The 22,409-nt window shown below is 40.4% G+C and overlaps 1 protein-coding gene across 2 annotated transcripts in view; it reads left to right on the top strand.

Moving 5' to 3' along the window:
- ACO1 (aconitase 1) overlaps positions 1-22,409 on the top strand; it is a 55,441-nt gene that overhangs the window by 14,497 nt on the left and 18,535 nt on the right. The window contains exons 1-6 of one of the 2 annotated variants that reach the window (XM_066569748.1): positions 4,549-4,631; positions 15,992-16,115; positions 17,833-18,001; positions 20,125-20,262; positions 21,609-21,678; positions 21,783-21,966. In XM_066569748.1, coding sequence (XP_066425845.1) covers positions 16,019-16,115; positions 17,833-18,001; positions 20,125-20,262; positions 21,609-21,678; positions 21,783-21,966 — 658 coding nt within the window. In that variant the 5' untranslated portion in view covers positions 4,549-4,631; positions 15,992-16,018. Of the gene's footprint in view, positions 1-4,548; positions 4,632-15,991; positions 16,116-17,832; positions 18,002-20,124; positions 20,263-21,608; positions 21,679-21,782; positions 21,967-22,409 lie in introns of those variants that run through there. The other variant, XM_066569749.1, reaches the window with a different exon arrangement.

Consider the following 22,409-nt stretch of genomic DNA (forward strand, 5'->3'; position numbering starts at 1 on the left):
CACAGTCAAACAAATGCTTTTCTTCTGCAAGAAAACAGTAGGATTCCTTGACAATACATGTTTGTGAGTTTCTACCTGGGACTAAGAGGAGGATCTGAACTCCCAAGTCAATGCCCTCTCACAGGAGTGACAACAAACCTCCGCTGAACCCCATTAAACCAGCAGATGGCAGAACTTTAATCTTTGTTTTGCTGCTGAAAACGAAGTTCAGTAAATGTAACTGCAATTTTCTGAAGACTCATTTAAAGAAAGACAGTTAAGTAAACCAGTGCTAAGATCAGAAGCAAATTATAACATATTTATTAAAATATGCCAACCACAGAATTTCCTTTGGAGGATGCACAATCATCTAATTAAAGAGGGAGATGCAGTAGGCCCTCACTTAGTTCAATAACCAGAATCTACTATGGTATTTCTGAGTTGTCATCTGGGAGCTCTCAAAATCTCTATTTTCCGACTTTTACTTCTACAATTTGAACAGCTTAAAACAGTCATGACTAACAATGAAATCTCACCACTAACTCCTTCATGAGCCACCAAATATATTTTCCTGTAATCAGGACAAGCTGTAAGCCATAACCTGCAAGCTACTATCTCCCTATCTCTTCAGTTCATTCACAGATGGCTTCCCAGAGTCAGGAACACTTTTACTGAGTGTTGAACTCATTTGAATATATAAATTCATATGTTTTGTAGAACATAGTATGTTAAATGATATACCCCTAGGTGCTGCTTATAGGAACACAACACTCCAGAGCAAAGCTCAACAAGCTTTTTCATTATACTACAGAGAGCCAGGAAAAGCAGGACACATGCAGACACTTCTTTTTGCTGACAGCTCCAAAGCTGGGTCCTCTAGGCTGCCAGCTCAAGTTTATTGCCTCCCTGTCTGACCTATCCTGGCCCAGCTTGAGACTGATTGCAGCAATCCTGTGATTGCAGCAATCCTGTGATTGCAGCAATCCTGTGATTGCTGCAGCCTCAGTGGTCAGCTGAGCCTGCATGGAAGATTGCTACAACACTGAAGTCTACTGCTGTATGTTAAAGCTTTATTGACTGTAACAAGCCTAAAACAATCTCTTGGCAATTCAAAGCATTTTAAACTTCTCGACAGGATGGGAAAGAGTGAAATTTGTTGAGACACAACAGTGAAGTCAGCAATTCAACAGATATGATGTGCTCCCTGGACTTCCAGGATGTTGGTGAATAAGAACACTCAAAGAACACTCCAAAAAGAATCTGATATTAGACAAAGCTATTTGGAAATGGATTTCAGTAAGACAGAAAGGACAAAGGACACATAGTTCCTCATCTGTTGTGAAATAATTTCATGAAAAACCCTAAAAGCACTCTAGAATACACGACTGCAACATGAAAGGCATTGTTATTCCTATTTGCATAAATTTTCACTGCAAGAACAGAAAATAATTTTCTTTAATCCTGATTTAGCACAATGCATGATTGTCCAAGAAAACTGTTGGACATCCTTGCAATCTGATCCTAAACCCAAGAACCGATTTCAGTAAACATCTTCCTACAAACAATAGATCTAATATAGTTCTCACCTCCTGGCAGCCTTGGGAGAAAGGCAAACCCTCACTTTTTTAGTCATGTGCTAAATAAGACACATTATTGTAAACTGAGCCCCAGTGAGTAGAATAGTAAAATTCTGGAAACACCAGCAATAACTTTCAGACAGCATTGCCATAAACCTTTGAATGAACAGCCTGTCTTCCAATCCCATGACAGCCTCTTTGTCTTTGCAAAGAATCAGCAGCGGCTGAAGCAGTTCTGTCTCTCTTTCTGGAACACAGAATCTTCCCTTCCCTACTGTCAACCTCAGGGGCCTTCCCTCCCTGCAGAACAGAAAGTACAAACCTTGCAGACACTCACTGGGAAAAGTCAGAGCTGATGTATGGATTTCCCATTTCTGTTGCTGACCTGCTATTTTCACTAGTCTTTGCTTTTTGTCCCAGAGATTTTAGGTCAATCAGATTTTGCAGCAATTGCTTTGGTATCTAGGTATGGAGGATTTTATTCATGATTCAAAACTTAGTGATATACATGGGCCTTGGAAGTTTCTTCTGTTAGAAACAGCAACAACAACAACCAAATTAAAATTTTAAAATTTTCTTTTTAAAGGAAGTGACCCAGAGAAGCATTATAGAACTAAATCCCACAAAGAGGAACATATTTGAAATGCCTTTATTACTATTAATTATATACAAAAATAAAAATGTCTATCAAATAATGAAACATCTAAAGCTCTAAGAGGTTTTAGAAATTCTCTAACTTTTCAGACCATCAGAGTAATCTACTATTTTGTTGTCATGTAAAAACATGGGCTTCCACCTTCAAGAGCCAAAAGCAAAACTACAAACATAACTGTGTTCTGCCAAACTCAGTCTTAGGAACCTCTCTGGCCAAAGGTTTGAAAACAATATTATGAATTAATGTCCAGTTCCATGTTAACCATCTGGTAAAGCAAATCATATGTTCTAAAACCCAATAGAATTCTAAAAGAAGAACTTAGTGCAAGTGAATTATTCCAGGTGGTATTTATGCATAACAGAAAGCAGGTCAACCTGGAAGCAATTTTGACCAATAACTCAAAAGTACTATATGTTGCAGATTACAGGCTATTTAGAGGTATCAGGTCAGAGAATAGCAGGTTTAACTACAGATAGTCCCTAGAAGTCTCAACTGTTCCAGTGAAATCAATACCAGGTATGTCAAAGCCAGGATTTCCATATTAAGTTTAAAAAAAATCCTACTCAATGTATCTTGTTTTGCTAGATCTTGGGGTCCTTCCCATTGATTTCTTCTGGTCTGACAGTTCCAGTTGAATAGTGTATGTAGGCAGGAGGATCTGTCAGCACAGGTCAGTGTGCAGGAATCCAGCCCACAAACATCCAGGTGAGACATAATGGGCATTTTCTATGTTTCATCCTTCTTTACAAGTTGAGCTAAGCACTTGCATTTTCACTTACCTGAGACTTGCTCCTCTGCAGCAAAGCCAGCAGGTAATTCAGTTTGCTCTTAGCCTAAGCTTTCTTCAGGTAAAACCAAAACATTATGGACCTTTTCTTACTCCAACTGTCAGTGGTTAGCATGTCTCCTAGCCAGTGACCTCCAAGACCTGACCAAGACTTACAGAATATTTACATTCCTTACATGCAACTCTTCTCTACTATGTATACAATTATTTTCCTGGAATTAGATACTTTTTAGTTTTCTTAATTGTTAAGCAAAGTTTCCTGTCTGACTATCCAGGAATCACTCTGGCAGGCACACTCCATGTGACCACGTGAGCTGGAATGGAGGTCACTTCACAATGGTGGCTCCAGTGAGCTGAGAGGTGCCCTGTTTGACTCCCTACAGACCACACTCTCACCCAGTCAGACCAGATTTCCTTACTGGCTGGACGCCAGGCTTCCCATGACAGAGTCTCAGACTCCTGGATTCTTACAATGGTTTAATCATGGTGCAGTGACAAAATAACAGCTCAAGCTGGTGTCTCTGAGGAGGGACCCTGAGCAAAGCAAACTCTGGGCTTTTATACCTTCACAATCTAAGTGTGTGAAAGCCTGGGGTCTTCCAGCTGAATCATTGGCTCCTGCTGTGTCACTCAGTGTCTGCTCACCTAGCTGGGCCACAGGGTTTTTGTTGGGTCAATGCCAGTTCCTAGCCTCTTACTTCTGGCTCCTGCTATCCAGAGCTCAATGTGCTGTCCCACTGCAGCTGTACCCTAACTAGTTGCACTGAATATATTCTTCAACATTATTCAGGCCCAAACCATATACTGTTCTACTGGGAACATGCTGGACACTGATAAAGTCTCCATGGCACTCAGCTATGGGGGTGATGTAAATTATGTCCTCTAGGATGTTCTCTACTCTGATATTGTTCTTTAATATTGACGTCATGATATTGATCTTGACCAGCTTGTAAGTAACAGCCTGTTTCTGCCAACAGCCAGGACAATCAGCTCTCCTCCTGCCAAGAGAAACAACAGGACGTCCCACTCCTATTGCAGTACCTCGAGGATGAGGATGCAGTCCTGTGTGTCAGGTGGTGTCCTGAGCGACACCTGTTTCCAGGCTTCACTGACAGCACCTCTGGACTCCAAAGTCTGGGCAAGCGCTCGGGCTGTGAGCACATGGTGCACTTACGGTCGGCACAAGGCACATTACTGCCCGCACCCTGCTGTCCATGTCACAGTGCCCGTCTTTCCGATAACTCTCACCGCAGCAGATCTGGCCTTGACCTCGGTACCACCCTCCTGCCCACCCTTCCACACTCACAGCGCTCTCTCTCCTCCTCCTCCATCCAGGGAAAGTGGCTGGCCGAGGAAAGCAGCGGCTCTCTTCGGGGCCAGGGCTGCGGGAGGGAGGGGTGAGCCCACCAGTCCCGCGCCCTCTCCGCCGGGCTGGTCATCCGCTCGCTAGTCCTCCCTCTCGTCCTTCCTCCCTCCCTCCCGCTCGGGCGGCTGGCGGCCATCCCGCCGCCGCTCCGGCCTTGGGGCGCGGGGCGGAGCCCGCCGCCACCGCCCCTTCCCTGTGCCTGCGCCCGGCGGCCCCTGACGGCGAGCAGCGGTGGCAGCGGCGGCGGTTTGTGCTCCTCGCTCCCCGGTGAGTGCGGGCCCCGCCGCCTCGCTTCTCTCCCCCCCCCCCGGCGCCGGCGGCTCGGGTGCCTGGGAGCCGCTTCTTCTCGGCGGCCGCGGGGAAAGGTTGTGGGGCGCCCCTCGGGGCAGAGCCGGGACGGGAGCGGGCCCGGGCGGAGGGCGGGCACCGGCGGCTAGCAGGGCCCGTTGGCAGGACGGGGGATCCTGCCGGCTCCCGGCCCCGGCTCCCGCGGTGGGGGCTGGAAAGAGTCGTTGGATGCTGCGGAGGGAAGGCGGCTCTGGCGGAGCAGCCTCTGCGAGCCACCATCTCGTAGCGGCGGCGGGCTGTGCGGCCCCCGCCTCGGCTCCGGGCCCCGGCTGGCGAAATCTCCAGCACCCGGCTTGGGGCCGGCTCACAGGGAGTACAGGGGGCGGCTTTTGCAGAGCGGTGAAAGAGGAATAGATTCAGCTCGAGAAGAGCGGGCGTGGAGGAGAAGCTGTGCTGCCCTGTCCTCATGTAGGTGAAGCTTTAACATTGATTTTCCTCCTGGAACTGCTCGAGCCTTGTCTATTGGTATTTCAGTAGTATCTAAATAGTGGAGGATAGTGTGAAGTATACCTATTAAGCACGCAGCAACTCCTCTGTGTTGGAAAAGACCTCAGTAGATCTGCAACATAGGTAGGACAGGGAAAGGATGAAAGAAAATAATTGGAAGGTGATGGCTATAAGTGTTGGGTTTTAATAATTTTGGGTGACAAAATAATCTGTTTCATGTTCATGGCACAGACAGCAGGTGCAGGTGTTCTGTAAGAGTCCTGGAGGTCATAGCACAGATGCAAGTATTTGCCTTCTAATTTAACTTGACTTAGGACTGTGGTGGTGGAGATCCCCGGTTTCAATAACTGGATCAGGTATATTTGGATCAGACCCTGTTCGTGTTCAGTATGTTTCCACATCTCATAATATCACCACAGTTCCTATTTATTTTTTAACTGGAGGTTGTACTTTGATATTTAGTTTCCACCTCTAAAGCTAGTAAAGGTGGGGGGAGGGGGATAAAGGGCAGGACAGAGAGAGCTGAACTTTAGTATTTTTTAATATCAGCAGGAAACTTGGTCTAAAACAGAGGATTCTCTCTCCAAACAATTGGAATTGAATTAATATCTCTGAGCACTCAGTGCTGTTGCTATTGTTCAGACTGGCTTTATCAATCCGCAAAACCATAGTAAAGGAAGACCACCCTAGTGAAATATTAACACTGGAATGTTTATTTTAGTAATGCTTTGCTTAAAAGCAATTGTGCTTCATCAGAATGTCCTAATAAACTTCTGGGGATTGTTACTTAGTGCTTCAAAGAAAGTAAGACGAGTGTAATGGGCATAGAGTAGGAAGTGTAGCTGAGTCTTGTGCCTTCCAGGATCTGTGGTGTGTGTGAAGATTTATTAGGAAAATTATCAATACTTTACTCTTCTTGGACTTTATAAGATAGAGGAGATTCCCAGAGAAGCTTTCCATGTAAAAAGAAGTCTGATCACTTAGCAATGCTTTACAGAGAACATCATGCAGACTGTTGCTGAATTGAAAAGACCACAGGGCTTTCAAACTGCAGGTTTTTGTCATATCATATTTGTAATTTAGCACCTTTCTTTCTCTCTGGTTGTCTCTGGCCACTCCAACTTTGATACTAATTGTTTTTATAGTAATAGTGGAAGAGCAGCAACAATAAATGCAGAAAAATAAAGAAGAAATAACATTTGAATAGTAAGAAATGGAACAAATCTCTTTTGCCAGTGTTTTCCAGCATAGACTCTCACTGTAGCATTGTGAGAGTAAGAGCTGGAAATTTGCTCCCTCCTTGGAGTAACAATCTACTTAAGCTAAATAGAAAGATGTTAACTGAAGAGTGGTCCCTTTGTGTCTTGAAATATAGAGAAGGTAGAGAGGAGTCTTAATTGTATGAAAATGAGATAATTTTTTTTCGGGGTTTTTGCATTCGCTGCTGCCTTAGGGATTGATTAATTCAGAAGATTTCCTCTAGGTTTTTGGCACTTCCTTGAAAGAATTGGAACATCCCACAGCTGTAGGGTCAGGACTTCAGATGCTTGTTAATTTTGGTTGCTGAGGGGTTTTTTTTGCCTACCCTTTCTGTGTGAAAACTGTTATAAAAAAGGTGACTTGAAATGTTTAGTGGAACTTAGTTTGCCTCCTCAGAAAGCTTGGCCAGAAAACTCTGCTAACAGCTAGTTTGAGTTCATGAAATTGTATCAGACACACACTTGTTCTCCTTACAGACTGAAGCTGTGGGTATTTGAAAGCTGGATTCATCTGCACAAATAGTTGAATAGCTGCTGAGATTACGGTAGAAGTTTTTGGTGTGAGAAAGTTATCTTTATTTTCAGACAACAAATTCAGGATTTGTGTGGAAATCTTGTGTGTGAAAGTTAGGAACCCACAGTGTCAGATTATTTCACAACAGAAGTAATCCTCTCATCAGTTCTTCATCCTGAAAGGATCCTTCCACCTACATATCTTCAGTAGCTCTGAAACAGTTCAGATTTCAAGTTGCAGAAGAAGAGTATTCAAGGTCTTGAGAGAGCAGTTTATAGAGCTCATATAATGGTAATGGCATGAGTACAGGGCTGATTCACAATACTCTCATTTTGTTTGTCTTTCCCATGCACCTCTCCTGCATTTCTTCACCCTTCATAGAAGTCTTTTGAAACTTACAGACCAATGCCTTTTGACATTGAACCAAAATTCTAGACCAAATCTTTGTACACATGCTCTGTATTCCACATTTCTTGCAGCACTTCCATGTTGATTTTGTGTTTTTTGTAACTAACACTGAAAGCTAGTTCTTTGTTAAAACTGGTCCAAGCTGCATATTTGTTAATGAACAGTCTAAGAGTACTAGCATACTAGTAAAACTGGGTAAAAAAGCAGCAAGTTTGTATAGAAGTAGAAAGTAGGTTAAAGTTCAGAGCTGCTCTCCCAGGAGGTAGGAAAGAAATTTCAACACTTTATTTTTCAGTGTTTGGTAGTCTCCAAATAAGCTTCTTGGGTGTAAGGCTGCTCATTTTCCTGTAGCAAAAAATAAAAATTAGTCTCTACTTTTATCTGGGACACTCAGTGGTGAGTGTGCTGAGAAAGCATTCCCTTAACACTTACACCTGCTTAATTATGATCTGGATTTTGTTAAGACTAGATTGCATTTCAGAGGCTGTCTGAGAGCACATGAGAGACACTACATATGTGTGCTCACGTGGGTTACCAAAGGCTGGTGAGATCTATACAAGAGAAGTGTTTTGACTGTCCCTCTAAGCTATGTTGAGGTGAGAGAGGAGGTAGCATTTGGCTTTCTGGAGGGATGATGTGAAGGAGTTTAATATCTACACTTTGGAACTTCCAGCTCACTTGGAGTCAGAGTTACTTTAAGACCTCAGTGTTTGATTTCACAAACTCGATCTCTGACCTAAACTTTCAGTTCCAATGTGTGTGATACAGCATTGCTAACAAAGTGCAATGGTCAGAATACTCATGACAGCCTATGAAATACACAGATTATGGGAATATGCAATTAGCAACCTGTTTGGTGTGTTGGAAGTTTAGCACTTTATGGATCTGAATAAGTAAGTATTTTAGCATTGCTATCAAAAGTTTCAGGCAGCAGGAGAAAGCAGGAACATCTGCAATCCAAAGCTCTGTTTGTTTTAGTACAGTGTTTCTCTTGAGCATTAAAGTTGAAAGGGGTTCTCTGAAACTTTGCCTAGAGGTTGTTTAAGAAACCCTCCTTTTTCTAGTACTGCATTTTTTCCAGTGTGGAATACTGATGTAGTTTATACTGGCAGAATAGTTGCTCAGTCATCAAATTGTTAGTGGCCTTCTCTTTAAGGATCTATGTGTAATGATGGACCTTTCTGTGTAACAAAGAAACACAAAGATTCTTTCTGGAGTCTCTTTAAACACTGAAATCTCCTCAGTGTCTGTTAGCAGCAATGGAACAGCATTTATTTGTTACATAGTGGCCTTATCTGCACAGGTAGAGTGTTAAATAATAAAAGCTTCTCTAAATCAAAAGAAGAAACGTGTATTTATTGCAAGAGTAATTGCATTCATCTGTTCTTTGGACATCCAAGAGTAATTATAGCATTTTATATTTTTATAAAACAAGACTCTGCTTGTTCTACTTCTAGTGTTGAAGTCTATCCAAATGCTAGGGGCATGTGTGGGCTTGAGGGTTTTTTTGCTTATGGTTTGTTTGGTTGGGTTTTTGCCATTTGTTTGGTGGGTAGGTGGGGTTTTTTGTTATTGTGTTGTCATGTGTCTGGTCATCTCTATCTGTCTGTTGATTTACCCAGTGTAACAAAAACATTTTTCTTAGGCAATTTGAATATTTAAACTAAAAAAAAAAAAAAATCCTGCAACGTGGATGTATTTATTAGGACTTTTTTCCTAAAATGACTTGAATTATGGATGTATTTACTTAGTGAAGTTTTCTTCTTTAAACACCAGACTGATACTGAAGAGAGGTTGGTTGCCTTTCCATATAAAAAAGGCAGGCTTTTGTCAACATGCTTAACATGGGTATTCTCCTTCCTTGGTTATTGGATAATTGCACCATGCACAGAACATGGTGCAATTCCAGTATGATGGAAATTCCTATATGCTGAACCTCCTCAGAGATCTTTGTTCACGGCTATGCCATCTATAACTTAGGTGAACTGAAATTAGTCATCAACTTTTTTAATGTGGGCTCCTTGTTGAGTAGAATGTGAAACCATGAGAAGAGCTTTGAGAAATTTTAAAGGCCCAGGGGAAATGAGGAATAGCCCTTAATTAAATAAGTGCTGTTCAGTTATATGTAACTACTAGTAATGTCATGAAGTGCATGCTCAATGTTGTGATGCAGAATTTAAAACTCAGTATCCTGCTGCTCTGCTGCAGCTCCACTTAGATTTTTTAAGTTGTTTGCTTTTGCTATTTGGAGGTGCTTGTTGCAAACTTGGCAGCTAAGTACAGATACACACAGTGGCACTCATTTGAATGGACAAAACCGAGGGAAATAACTTGTGGGCACGGGAGTGATCATTGCATCAAAAGGTGGTAAGATCAGATCCAGCATGGATGAAAAATGTTGCATTTTTCAAGCAAGGCCATGGATATTGCCTATATCCTGCCTTATCACCAGGAAAGGACTTTTACCATGGTGGTCCTGCCAGCTCACCTCTTTTTTTCCCCAGTTTTCAGTTGGAAGTTTCATCACAGAAACATCATATTTTGTCATGTTTCTTCAAGTACCAGCAAGTCTGAGCTTTCCCCTTTTTCTTGATGACTGATAAAATTGCATCTTTGCTTTGGCTGAGTGTAATCTTTTTTAGCATTTCTAGAGTCTGGTAAAATGTTGAAATTAAATCGCTTCTTTGCTGAGTGTGTGCTTCCCAGTGATGGCCAGGAATTTACCCACATTTCAGGAAAAAGAGCATTTAATACTTGAAATCTGTTTCAGTTAAGATACCTGGTGTTTAGTTTTATGTAGTGATGTCTAAAATTAACCTCTTATCATTGATAACATAGGCACCCTTTCATAATTGGAAAGACAGCAACTAAGAAACCAAAGATGGAATAGAAAAAAACAATTGTTGAAACATGTTTCTCCAAGTGAGATTAAATATATGTCTGTGCTAAAATGCTGAATAACCATGGCTATTCTGTTGCTACTTTATGCCCTGAAGCTTAGATAGAAGTTTTCTCATCCAGAGCCTTTTTTCCCTTCTGCAGATCAAACAATCTGTGTCTTTGGTTTATTGTCAGGTACTTCTGTAATAAAAGTGGTTATTACTAATCATGAGTCTTCTGTAAACATTTGTGTTGTGTATTACAGAAAGAGCATGGTTTACTGTCAGCATATATGTAGGAAACCACTCTGTGTGCTACAGTTTTCTCCTTTTCTGCATGGTGAGAGATGAGTGGGATGCTCTGATATCACTAAAACCCCCAAAAGAATACATATTGTTGATAGTATGGATCTGTTTACAGTCAATGAGTATACACGATGCTGTGTTTTTTATAAAGAATCTCTTTTTTTTGGATGTGAGATTGCTGCTTTTAATCTGACTAGCTGTTCTCAGTTTCACCTTCAACTCTAGAGAGAGTAGAAAAAGATGTCTAGAACAGTTTTCAGATTTTCTCAGATATGGCAAGAGACTAAATACATTTTTTCCTTCTCTGTGATCTTCATGAGATAATTTATGCAAGTATAAAGATATATTATTATATTTTTTCAATTCCATTAATTTCAGTAAAATTTATTTGTTGTCTTTGTTCCAAGTTACAAAACTGCTTTTAAAAGGGTAGAGTAGAGTCAAGGAGTCACTGTCAATCAAGAATGTGGTTTAAACTGAACCAAGTCCTTTTCCAATCAATGTTGTTGAGATGTGACCAGTATTGTGTTTGTTAGATACTCAGAAAGGTGCAACAGCTGAAGATTTGAAAGCACACATAAAACATACCTTGAAATCTCCTGTGATTTTTTTTTAAATAAAAGATTTTAAGTTTCTTACTTAAAACCTTTTTATGGAAATCCCCATGAGACTTTAATGTACTTTGAATGTATCTGATGTAGTTGATTAATAAGAGAAGACAAGGGAAGAGGATGGACAGACACCTTTTTCCTTCTGTCCCCTTGGACTTGTGCACATTTCTTATGTCATGATCATCAAGGGGTGTGTCCTTCAGGACACCACAGAGATAACCACAGGCAGTACAGCCAGCAGGCATCTTTGCAATGATCTTTTGGTGCTAGTGAACATCTGAGGTCTCTGTGGTAAAAGCTGAGTTTGCTGGCACACTCAATACAGATGAAGTGAGGAGTGTTATACTAAGATTTTGTTACTTCTTAGAGTATCACAGTGTAAAACTTGTGTTTCCAGAGAAATTTGAACTGTGTCATATATAGGGATGCAAACAGCAACAAACAGCTGCTGTGGCCAAGGGTTCATTCTCTGCCCTAAAGGGCAAGATGTTGCATTTGCAAAACACTACTTCCTTTTTTATATTTGGAAAGTTATGGCCTTATCCAGATAAATTTGTCCCTCCTGGTATTCATGGTTACAGTCTTTCTGTACTTCTGCTTCTCTGAGGGAGAGGGAAAAAACAGAAATCAGACTTTCTGTGGTGAGCTAATCTGCAGTCTGGGTGAATTGAGGTGCCTTCTAACAAGAGATTGAGTGTGGTGGCACAGTAATAAGCTGCTGCATTGATGTAACAAGGTGAGTAGGAAACAATATTGGTAGGGAGTTCAGATTCATAGATGATCAGCATTAGTGTGGACCAGATTGTGGATGTTCTCAGATTTTTAATAGTAGGCACTAAGGAAGGGCTAAAATCGAAATGTTGTTTGTCTGGCACACTTCATACAAGTCATGCAACCCTTTAAGGAGGTTCCAGTATCTTGAGATTACCTCCATTGGTCAGAGCATGGTGCTAATAATGCCAGGGTTGTGGAATAGAACATCATATGGGCCATTTACTTGGACTTTGTGATCCTTGTGTGCCTGCCAACTCATAATATTCTATGAGTCTGTATCAGTAATGAGATGCTCCTTTTTTAATGCTATTCTGCATTTTCACTTTTGAATAATCCATTTTTTTTGATGTAATCTCCACACAAACAGTTTTAAGGTTGTTGGGCAGAAGATCAAGTGCTTGTTTTGGTATTTCTGAGCAGGTATCAATGTGGTCACACGTTGGCCATGGTCAGCATGTGTGACCATGTGTGCTGCACCAGTTCCAGGCAGACAAATGTCTGCTCACCCATGTTTGCATATTTATATTTCAGTGCCTGCAAAACACGAATAAATATTCCTTGCTGTAATCACAAATTAACCTGTATCAAGTTAATAAAAAAATTAACCTGTATCTATTGCTAATCTGTATCAAGTTAATAAAAAAGTTAACCTGTATCTATTGCAAGGATGACTTCAAAAGTTTTGGTATATTCAGTGTGCAGAGTATCGCCCCCAGATTTCTTTTTGACAAATCACTAGTTTAGAGTTCTGTGCTGGGGCAAGTTGGTTTATAATTTACTATGTGGAAATAGTAGTTGGTATGACTGAGCTTCCCTGTCTTGGGAAATTTACTATAGTAATGCTGCTAGTTGGTATTTTTTCTAGAGATTTTACCTCTTTTCAGGTATTTCTGAATGGCTTCCAGGTTTGTAACAGTGTTGTTCATGTCAGTGTGACAAGGCAGATGAAAAGAATTTGTGATTAGGGCTTGGTTAGCCAACAGTTTGGTTTATTTGTGTAAATAACTGATGAGAGGAGATTTGTAGTGAAGTATCTTATACTGTGAGCTGTTCAGGGAAGAGGGTGATGTCTGATAAGTAATGTTAACATGTAGATAATGTGTCATAGCATCTTGAATTTCTGCTGTGATTTGCCAAGACATGGACTTGGATGGAAAATGTTCAAACTGCAGTTTATACTTGGTTGGATAAGAATATGTGAACTGAGTACAGTGGACTCATGGTCATATCAAATTAATGATCTGCTTTATCTGTCAGTGGATATCCGAATATTTTCTATCTATGGCTACTCTTAAACTTTCCCATGAGAAATTGATATGAATAAAATAAAGTTCTCAAAGTGGAATGCAAAAAAGTAAATCTTAACAGGAGGGTAGCTGGCAAGAAGAGGAAGGAAGAAATTCATTTTGATCATGCTCAGTTGTAGAAGCACAGAGTTTGCTTAGAGGAATAGCTAGTAGCTCATGCTGATTAAAGATCATGACACCTAAAACTTTACGGGCTTGTGTACAGGGTGAGTATTTGCAAAGCTGGGAAAAGGAGTTTCAGAAATAACTTGTCAATGGAAATGTGAGAGATGATGCATTTGAGCTTGTGTGTGTGTTTGCAGTCTGTTCATTTGCTGACCTTCCAGCTTCCTTGGGCATTCAGCTTTTTATCTAGAAACATCCATTATTTTGTTTGAAAGAATTCTGTAAATATTTCTTTCTCTACATTATCTTGTTGCTTTACACCCTGGACTTTCTTTTGTTACCATTTCTGCTATTTCTCTTGGGTTGTCTTCTAAGAAAAAAACTGAATTTTGAATTTTGAAAATACTGGAATACTGTAAAAACCCCCCATAAATGTGTTCCACATAGTAGTATTTCCTGAACATTGCATGAAACTAGCAGGTGAGATAAATAAATTAATTCTTTGGCCATGCTGTGTCTGTTTTTAACAAGTACTGGACTTTGTGCATCCTTTTGTACCAGTCTCCAAGGCCTGTCATGTGTATCTCCTGCCTTGTTGTGAATTTTCTCATTTGAAAACCTGGGGCAAGAGAAGATAATGGTACTTGAATGAAGACAGGAATTGTACTCTGGGAAAACAAGGGATCTGAAAATCAGACCTTTGGTTATCTCTCTACTAAAAAAATTTTAATCATGACTGGGAATGTTGCCAGGCACTGCAAGAGAATTGTTCTCACTGTTAAATTGTTAGCTTGATCCTTGGCATGTGTTGGTTTAAGCCAACACTTCCAGAAGAGGCTTGGGCAGAGTTCAGGTCTTCAGTGTGTCCTAGTAAGTGTTCCATTAAGTAGTTTGTGTATGGTTAACCTTTTCTGGACATTAAGAGATATTTCTGTAGTGAATTTAGGCCCCTTGCTACTAGTTGGCCTTGCAAGGGGATTATCTTAGGGCCTTTTAATTTCTGTATGTGAACCTAAAAGTCCTAGGTCCCAGAGGAATGCATTATCCAGTAAACCATTAAGCCACAAAAACCAGTAAATCAGTAAGCAACGACAAAAGAAGAAAATATCTCAAACTAAAATGACATTTACAATAGAGCCTATGTAAATTTTCTTTTTGTGGTGACCCTAACAAATCTTTCTGAAATTAGGAGAGTTCTTTTTGTCTCTGATAGCATTTATAATCTTAGTCTGTAATACTTTCTGTCTCAAATAATAGTGTTTTCTGGTTTTCTTAAATTGTTTTTAATTTTGAATGTAAATGTCTGTCAGTTAAGCTTTAGATCAATGCCACTTCTGATGGTTTTGGCTGGAATACAGTTAATTTTGTCCCTAATAGTTAATATGGGGCTGTGCTGGGAATACATTTGATAACACAGGGAAGTTTTAGTTCCTGCTGAGCAGGGCTTACACAGAGCCAAGGCCTTTGCAGCTCCTCACCCACCCCTCCAGCAAGGAGGCTGAGGGTGTGCAGGGAGCTGGGAGGGGACACAGCTGGGACAGCTGACCCCAACTGACCCAAGGGTTATCGCACAGCATGTGGCATCATGCTCAGCATATAGAGCTGTGAGGAGAAGGAAGAGGGAGATGTTCAGGGTTATGGTATTCATTTTTCCAAATCACCATGAGACATGATGGGGCCCTGCTGTCCTAGAGATGGCTGAACTGCTGTGGAAGAAGTGGATGTATTCTTTGTTGTGCTTTGCTTGCAGGTCTAGATTTTGCTTTATCTATCAAACCACCTCTGTCTCAACCCATGAAATTTTTCATTTTGCTGCTTTGATTGTCTTCCTTTTCCTGCCAGAAAGGAGTGAAAGAGTGGCTGTGGGTGCTTAGTTGGTGCCAGGGGTTAAACCACAACACACTTTAGAAATGAGACTGTGTTGTCATGGTGGTTTGTAAGTCACAGAGGCACAAATGGCTGTCTAGAAGCAGCATAAAGAAGAGAATAATGAAGACATTAAATTTCCTTTGTGAAATTGTGACCAGAGGAGGGCAACAAAGATGGTGAAGGTGTCAGAGCACAGGTTCTCTGAGGAGTGGCTGAAGGAGATGAGGTTGTTTAGCCTGGAGAAAAGGAGGATCAGGGGAGACCTTACCACTCTACAGTTCTCTGAAAGGAGGGTGTAGCCAGGTGGGGACAGTCTGTTCTCCCAGGCAGCCAGTGACAGGATGAAACATATTCTCAAGCTGTACCAGGGGAGGTTTATATTTTATATTAGGAAAAATTTATTCCTGTCATTGGAGTAGGCTGCCCAAGGAAGTGATGGATTCATCATCAGAAGGTATGTGTGTGTGTGGCACTTGTGGACATGGTTTTGTGGTGGATACGGTGGTGCTCAGTTAACAGTTGGACTCGATGGTCTTAGAGGTTGTTTCCAGTTTTTAAGATTCTATGATTCTAAACCATGTGGTATATCTGTATTTTTCACAATACTGCTATCTTCTTCAGACCTTTTATTTCTGAGGACGTTACGAGTAGATTTGGGGTGGAAAGGGAATGACTGACAGTACCTTTTTCTCTGGTGCAGGCCTTTGTGTGTGGGATAGATACATTGTAGGCTGTGGGACATGTACTTGGTATGAAGGACAAATGTAATGAAAATGCCCTTGATTTTTCTTTTGTTTTAGGGACACTAACTAGGGCCTTCAACAACCATGAGCAACCCTTTCGTACAGATTGTGGAGCCACTGGACCCAAAACAGCCTCTGAAGAAATTCTTTAATCTGAGCAAATTGGAAGATGTGAGATATGGTACGTTGACAACATAAGAGAAGCGTTTTGTTAATACTGATAAATAGAACCTGAACAGACTTGGCCACATTGGATGATACTTGGTCTCTGGCGAGAGCTATGAATTCAAAAGGAGAATGTTGGAAACAAAATTTTAGCAAAATGTAATTATTGAAATTTAGAATGACAGAAATATTGGCAAGATCGCAGTACTATTTCCTCAACATACTGTGCACACGGCAGTCTTGTTTTTGCTGAGTGGTTGAGGAGAGCTAGGCAAAACTAAGAGCACAAGGCTAAAGGCTGGAAAGGATCTAACACTGATATGTATGACTGAACTAATCAGAAAGATTTTTCAGTTTTGAAAACAGTAGTGGGTAGAGAATCCTTTCTGAAGAGGCTTTTTCCTTAGTTCCTCTGACATTTCCCAAATCTTTCAGTGGTACTGCTAAAAATCTTAGTGTCTGTGCCATTGACTGTGCCATTGAGTATCTATACTTTAGATTTATCTATGGTGGGTGCTTGGTGTTTCAAAAGGAGACAGGTGATTAAGGAGAATTCAGGGAACAAGAGGAGGAGCATTTTCTCTGAATGTCAGTAACATATATCCATTACAGGCTCCGATATGTGACCAGTCAGTTAATGTCAGTCTTAGTGGGCAAAAAGCAGAGAAGAGTCTTAAAGAACAGACAAATACACATTCAGTGTTACCAGTTGATCCATTCCAGGATTCCAAGAGTGATAAACTCCAGATTCTTTAAAGGACAAAGGATGCAATTCTCACTATTTGGCATAAAAAGCGAATAGCTTAGCAGGGAAGGGCAGGAGAAGATTCTAAAAAACCTCCAAACAACAACAGTAACAATAACACCCAAAAGTCCCAAATAAACAAAATCCCCAAATAGAACAAAACTCCCAGCAACAACCAACTCAAATTGTTCTGAATTACTGTGTCCTGATTAATAGATGTTGTTTTTTTTTTTTTTACAATAGCACTAATGAGGTCTCACTGAGATTAAGTGACTTTTATGTCTTGAGGCCAGCCCTCTGTAGAAAGTTGGAACAAACTTCTCAAAAGATTTTAAAATGTGAATATTTTGAGAGGCAATCAAACAAGTATTATTAAAGTGGACTGGAGGAGGAAGGACTGAGATGTGTTTGGGCTTTTTCTTCACACCCATTCCTTGTAGTAGAGCTGTCAGGACTGCTCCAATAGTATTTTGTGCCATCATCTTTAAATATTTCTGATTTGAAGTAAAAAAAGATTGATGCACAGTCTGACTTTCATTCAGTTTCATCTTCCATCTCTTGAGATAAAGGGACTGCATAAACCACTAAAGCTGTGCTTTCCAACATGGCAGGCAGAAAACTATGCTTTTCCCAGTACATTTATATGTCTGTATTCAGTGACAAGAGTGAGAGCAAACTGCAGAAAAACAAGGTGAGCACAGCATGTTTTCAGGGTTGCTGTGCTATGGAGGATGGAAAAGTCCCTCAGCAAAGATGTCTACTGTGTCACAGGAACTGAGATAATAAACCTGCTGAGAGCATCAAGTGGAACAGGTCAGTTAGTACTGACCTCCTGGCCAAGCTGGAAGTGGGAAGAGGGGTTTGGATAATCAGAATAAAGCCTTGTGAGAAAATGAGGACCTGTCTGCCCCTGGCATAGAACTTCGCACTTGCTGACAAATGCCCTAAGCTAAAAACTGAGTTTGTTTCTTGCCTCTTACCCATGCAGCTCACCTGCCATTTTCCATTCGAATCCTCCTGGAAGCAGCGATCCGTAACTGTGATGAGTTCCTAGTGAAGAAAGAAGATGTTGAGAATATTCTCAACTGGAAAGTGATGCAACACAAGAATGTTGAAGTACCATTTAAGCCTGCAAGAGTTATTCTGCAAGACTTCACGTGAGTCTGATGGTCTCCAAAGCAAGGAAGAGGGTCTTTTGAGAGTGCAACAATGCTCAGCTTGGGGTGGAGGGGTGAGCTGAGGGAAAGAATAGCAGTGAGATATTTGGAAAACCCTTTTTCAGCTTTCCTGGATGTCATGCTACAGACAGCACTTGGAGAGGCAAACACTCAGAATAAGAGCATTGAAAAAAACTTTTCTGAGATCAAGAAGTAAATATCTTCACAAAACTTCAAAACAGGGAAAGAAAATTATATTGATAAATTGCATGCAATTGAGGAAATTTAGTGTTTAGAAGTTATTCTTTGAAGGGGTGGTATTGTCTATTCTCTCTCTCTCTCTCTCTCACGCACACGCATTTTTTGTTTGTTTTTTGTTCATTTGGTTTTGTTCCCCAGGGGTTCTTGCTTTCAGTTTTCTATCTATTTCAGTTCTCATTTATAACCCACATAATTTCTTCCTCTTCTAAATCTGTGTTATTATAAATATATTTTTAAGGACTTATCTGCTGCTGAAAAAATGAGCATATTATTTTTCCCAGAAATGCAAATTGAGATTCCTACCTAATGGACTCTAAAAAATGAGCCTTGTTATTGCAGTGGGTCCTCAGATGTCAGTAATAATCATATAATAGTCCCTGTTCAATGTGGAAAGTCAGTTTTCAGGTGGAACAATAGCATTTAATTGTTCTAATACAGCATTTGACTTCCAAGTCTACTCACTGTTCTTTGTATCTTTGTCCTCTGTCTTTATAAAATATTTTAGTACATCCATGGTAAGCCCAGTGCAGCTACATTGCCAGTTGATTTTCTTCCTCAACGGTAGAGTGTCTTAGCTGTCATAATCTCTGTTACCTATTTTCACAGAGGTTTTCAAAGTGCTAGAGACCCAGTACAGCTCAACTTAAAGACATTAGAAAAAATTGGCAAAACATCAAATTAAAGAAGTGCTTATTTCCTAGCTTTTTTTCATCCACTAGCTGTTGTTAATGTTTTGAAAAACTGGAGCAGAGAGGAAGCTGAACTTTCAAGCAAACGTTGTTCCTTCTCTTACTACTCTTCTTTCTTGCCCCTTACTCCTGTTGAGTTTTAAAAATGTGCCTATAAGTCTGCAGAGCAACTGCATTCCTGGAAAATGAGCTCTTGGACAGGCCTCTGAGGACCTTTTTGAAAAAGGCAGCTTTGGCAACTTTCCAAAAGCCATGCAACAATTACATTCAGGTTGTCCTGGTTTAGAATTATCTAACTTCCTAGTTAGGATTATTCTGTATTTATCTTTAGTTGTTCTAAGACTGTAGAAGGATATTGTGTCTGTTCCATATTAATTGTAATTATAATAACATTCATAAGTTGACAAAATAATTCTTCTTCTGTTTTCCTCCTACCCCTCCCCTCAAATTCCCATAGGTAAAATAACACAGAATTTCCTATTTTTCTTACAAAAAGCTTATCCTGGAATGTCAAACTGCTGAACAATATCAGTTAATTGTGTCCAGTTTAGATAATGTGGATCCTCTTTCCTGTTTATTTTTTGGTAATTATTCAGGATTTTCAAGGTAAAATTCAGTAGGAACCAAAAAGCCTTTTACTGCTGTTGTTGCATGGTTTCTGATATTAAAAAAAATTGTAATAACTTCCTTATGGTCAGAGTTAAAAACATAAACCCTTACTGCTTTGGGAAGCTCTTACAGAAATGTAGTTTTTTCAGTGGGTTGCTCATTGATGCCAGATCCTTATGAGCACATCAGAGAACTCTTTTTGTTTTAGCACCCAGCAAAATCAGATAGGTAAGTAAGAGGGTTTTCCAAGTTGGTTGAAGATATTATGGTAGAATATACCTCAGCAGAAAACTGAAGATGTGTGGGCAGAGAAGCATCAGAAGCTGTGTTAAAAGAAATATTGAAAAGTGTATGATCTCTTAGACAAGTCAAGTGTTGAAATTCCAGAAGTTCTGGTTGCTACTCGTTATTTGCTTGCATTGAAAATGGAGTACAGTTTGCTTTGTATGTGACAGTAGCTGTCTGTTCTGTATCTCAGGACTGGTTTTTTTTTTGGTTTTGTTTTTGGTTTTTTTTTTCTCTTTTCCAAATTGTTTCACCATGCCTATTTTGTTTCTGTTGTAGTGGGGTGCCTGCTGTGGTTGACTTTGCTGCAATGCGTGATGCTGTGAAGAAACTTGGTGGGGACCCTGAAAAAATAAATCCTATCTGTCCTGCTGATCTCGTGATAGATCACTCCATCCAGGTGGATTTTAACAGGCAGTAAGAATAAAAAAATCACTCTTTACTTCTTAATGGTAATAAGTCAACTGAATCCAGTTACTGGTCATCAAGGTAGTTCTACTGGTTAGCATTTGTACTACAATATACATATATTAGCATACAATGCTAACATACTGGTAGCATTTGTACTACAACATTCCAGATACTAGGAAATTTTAAAGTTAGACTGTTGTATCAGCTGTGGTGAGTTGGGGGGAGAATTTTCTCTATCTGTGGTCTATCTATCAGCAGCAAAAGCCTGTACTAAACTATTGATAGAAACAGACTCATTCCAGGCCTGTGTTTATTGTATTTCTCTTTAATAATGCTGCATTATTATTAATCGCTCAGAAATGGAATTTTTTCCCTAGTACACTTTTTTGACCCCATAGGTGTTTTTAAGAAAGGAAATGTTCTCATTCATCCTTTCTTCCTCACTTTTCTAAGGATAGAGGTGATCTACACTAGGCTCAGTTCTGAGGAACTGCTTTCTGCTTCAGTGCCTCCAAGCAGAAGGGCATGAGGCACTGCTTACTATGGCCCCTATGAGTTCTGGAAAGGCTATTAAGTCCTCAGCATGATGAGGACAAAGATACCAAGACGCATTAGGATTCACTAGACCTACAGTGAAATAAAAGACCTCTGTATACAGGTCGTTCTGCCCTCCAAGGTACATAAATATGGGCCTACTGAACTAATTTTCCAAACAGATCCTGCAATCACATGTTTTATGGTGGTTTCCTTCCATCTTGAAGTTTTTTGGCATGCAATTACAAATAATTATTTTTTGTCACAGCCTTATTTTATTTCTGTTAACCTCATAAAATAGAGAAAATAGAGATTTTTCTCTCATATAGAGAACATTGGTCAGATTTATGCTTCAGTTCTTTCAAACTCTGCAGATCCAAGTTAGGCAGCTCATTGAAGTGAAGAATTTGTTGACACTGTTTTGAAACACAGAGTCTTCAGACAGCACTCTATCATAGTGACCACAAATGTGGAAGTTGCAGGACAGTTGTGTTCCAGTTTCCTTTACTGCCTTGCTGATTCCTTCTGATTTTGTTGTTGGAAAAGTCACATTTCATTAACATTCAGTGTTGCTTTTCTCAGGCTACAGTATTTAAGCCTGCCAAATGCAGATTAGTATTCACATTTGAAGCAGAGTTCAGGTATTATCTCTTAAGATTTCCTAAATCCTTTTCATTGGTTGCCTGTAGTGATATTAAAATGGTGCAATGGATCAGCGTTCACATTAGCTAATAAATCTTCTTTTCTTTCAATCTTTGACTAGATATAAAATTCACATGGTAATTTTGGTTCTGACAGCTGATAATTTTCATTTGCAGGCCAGACAGCTTGCAAAAAAATCAGGAGCTGGAATTTGAAAGGAACAAAGAAAGATTTGAATTCTTAAAGGTACTGACAAAAATAATCTTATTTGCATGGAGAAAAGTTCAGTGAATGAAAGTTCTTCCAGTGCTTATGTTGAAAATATTTTACTTTAATTCCTTTTGTTTCAGTGGGGCTCTCAAGCTTTTAAAAACTTGAGGATTATTCCACCGGGCTCTGGGATCATCCACCAAGTGAACCTGGAGTACTTGGCAAGAGTGGTGATGGATCAGGATGGCTACTACTATCCAGACAGCGTGGTTGGCACTGACTCACACACCACCATGATAGATGGCTTGGGGGTGCTTGGCTGGGGTATGTATAGCAGTGTATTGTGAGCAGTCTCTTGGCTCAGGGCGCTGTGGTTTGGGCTCTCGTGAGTTGATCCTGGTTGGCAGATCACCCCCACCCAGTCACTTCCTCCCTCCTCCTGCTAGCACAATGGGGAAGAGGACTATTAGTCCAAATGCAAGATAAAAGTAATGGCTAGGGACAAACACAGTTTAAGTGAGGAGGTGTGAGTGCAGGGAAAGGAGATGAAAGAAGTGATGTAAAGGCAGTCGCCAAAGCCCAGCCAGTCCCTGGGCAGTGGCTACTTTGGAAACCCACCTCCCCAACTGGTGATGAGCCTGATGTTTTATGGCATGGAATGTCTCATTGTTCAGCTCTCTTCAGCTGTCCTGGCTGTACCTCTCACAGTACTTGCTGAGGGGCAGGGTGAGAAACAAAAAGCATTGATGCTGTGTAAGGACTGCTTA

The sequence above is a fragment of the Molothrus aeneus genome, chromosome Z (assembly GCF_037042795.1).
Source record: "Molothrus aeneus isolate 106 chromosome Z, BPBGC_Maene_1.0, whole genome shotgun sequence".
NCBI lineage: Eukaryota > Metazoa > Chordata > Aves > Passeriformes > Icteridae > Molothrus > Molothrus aeneus.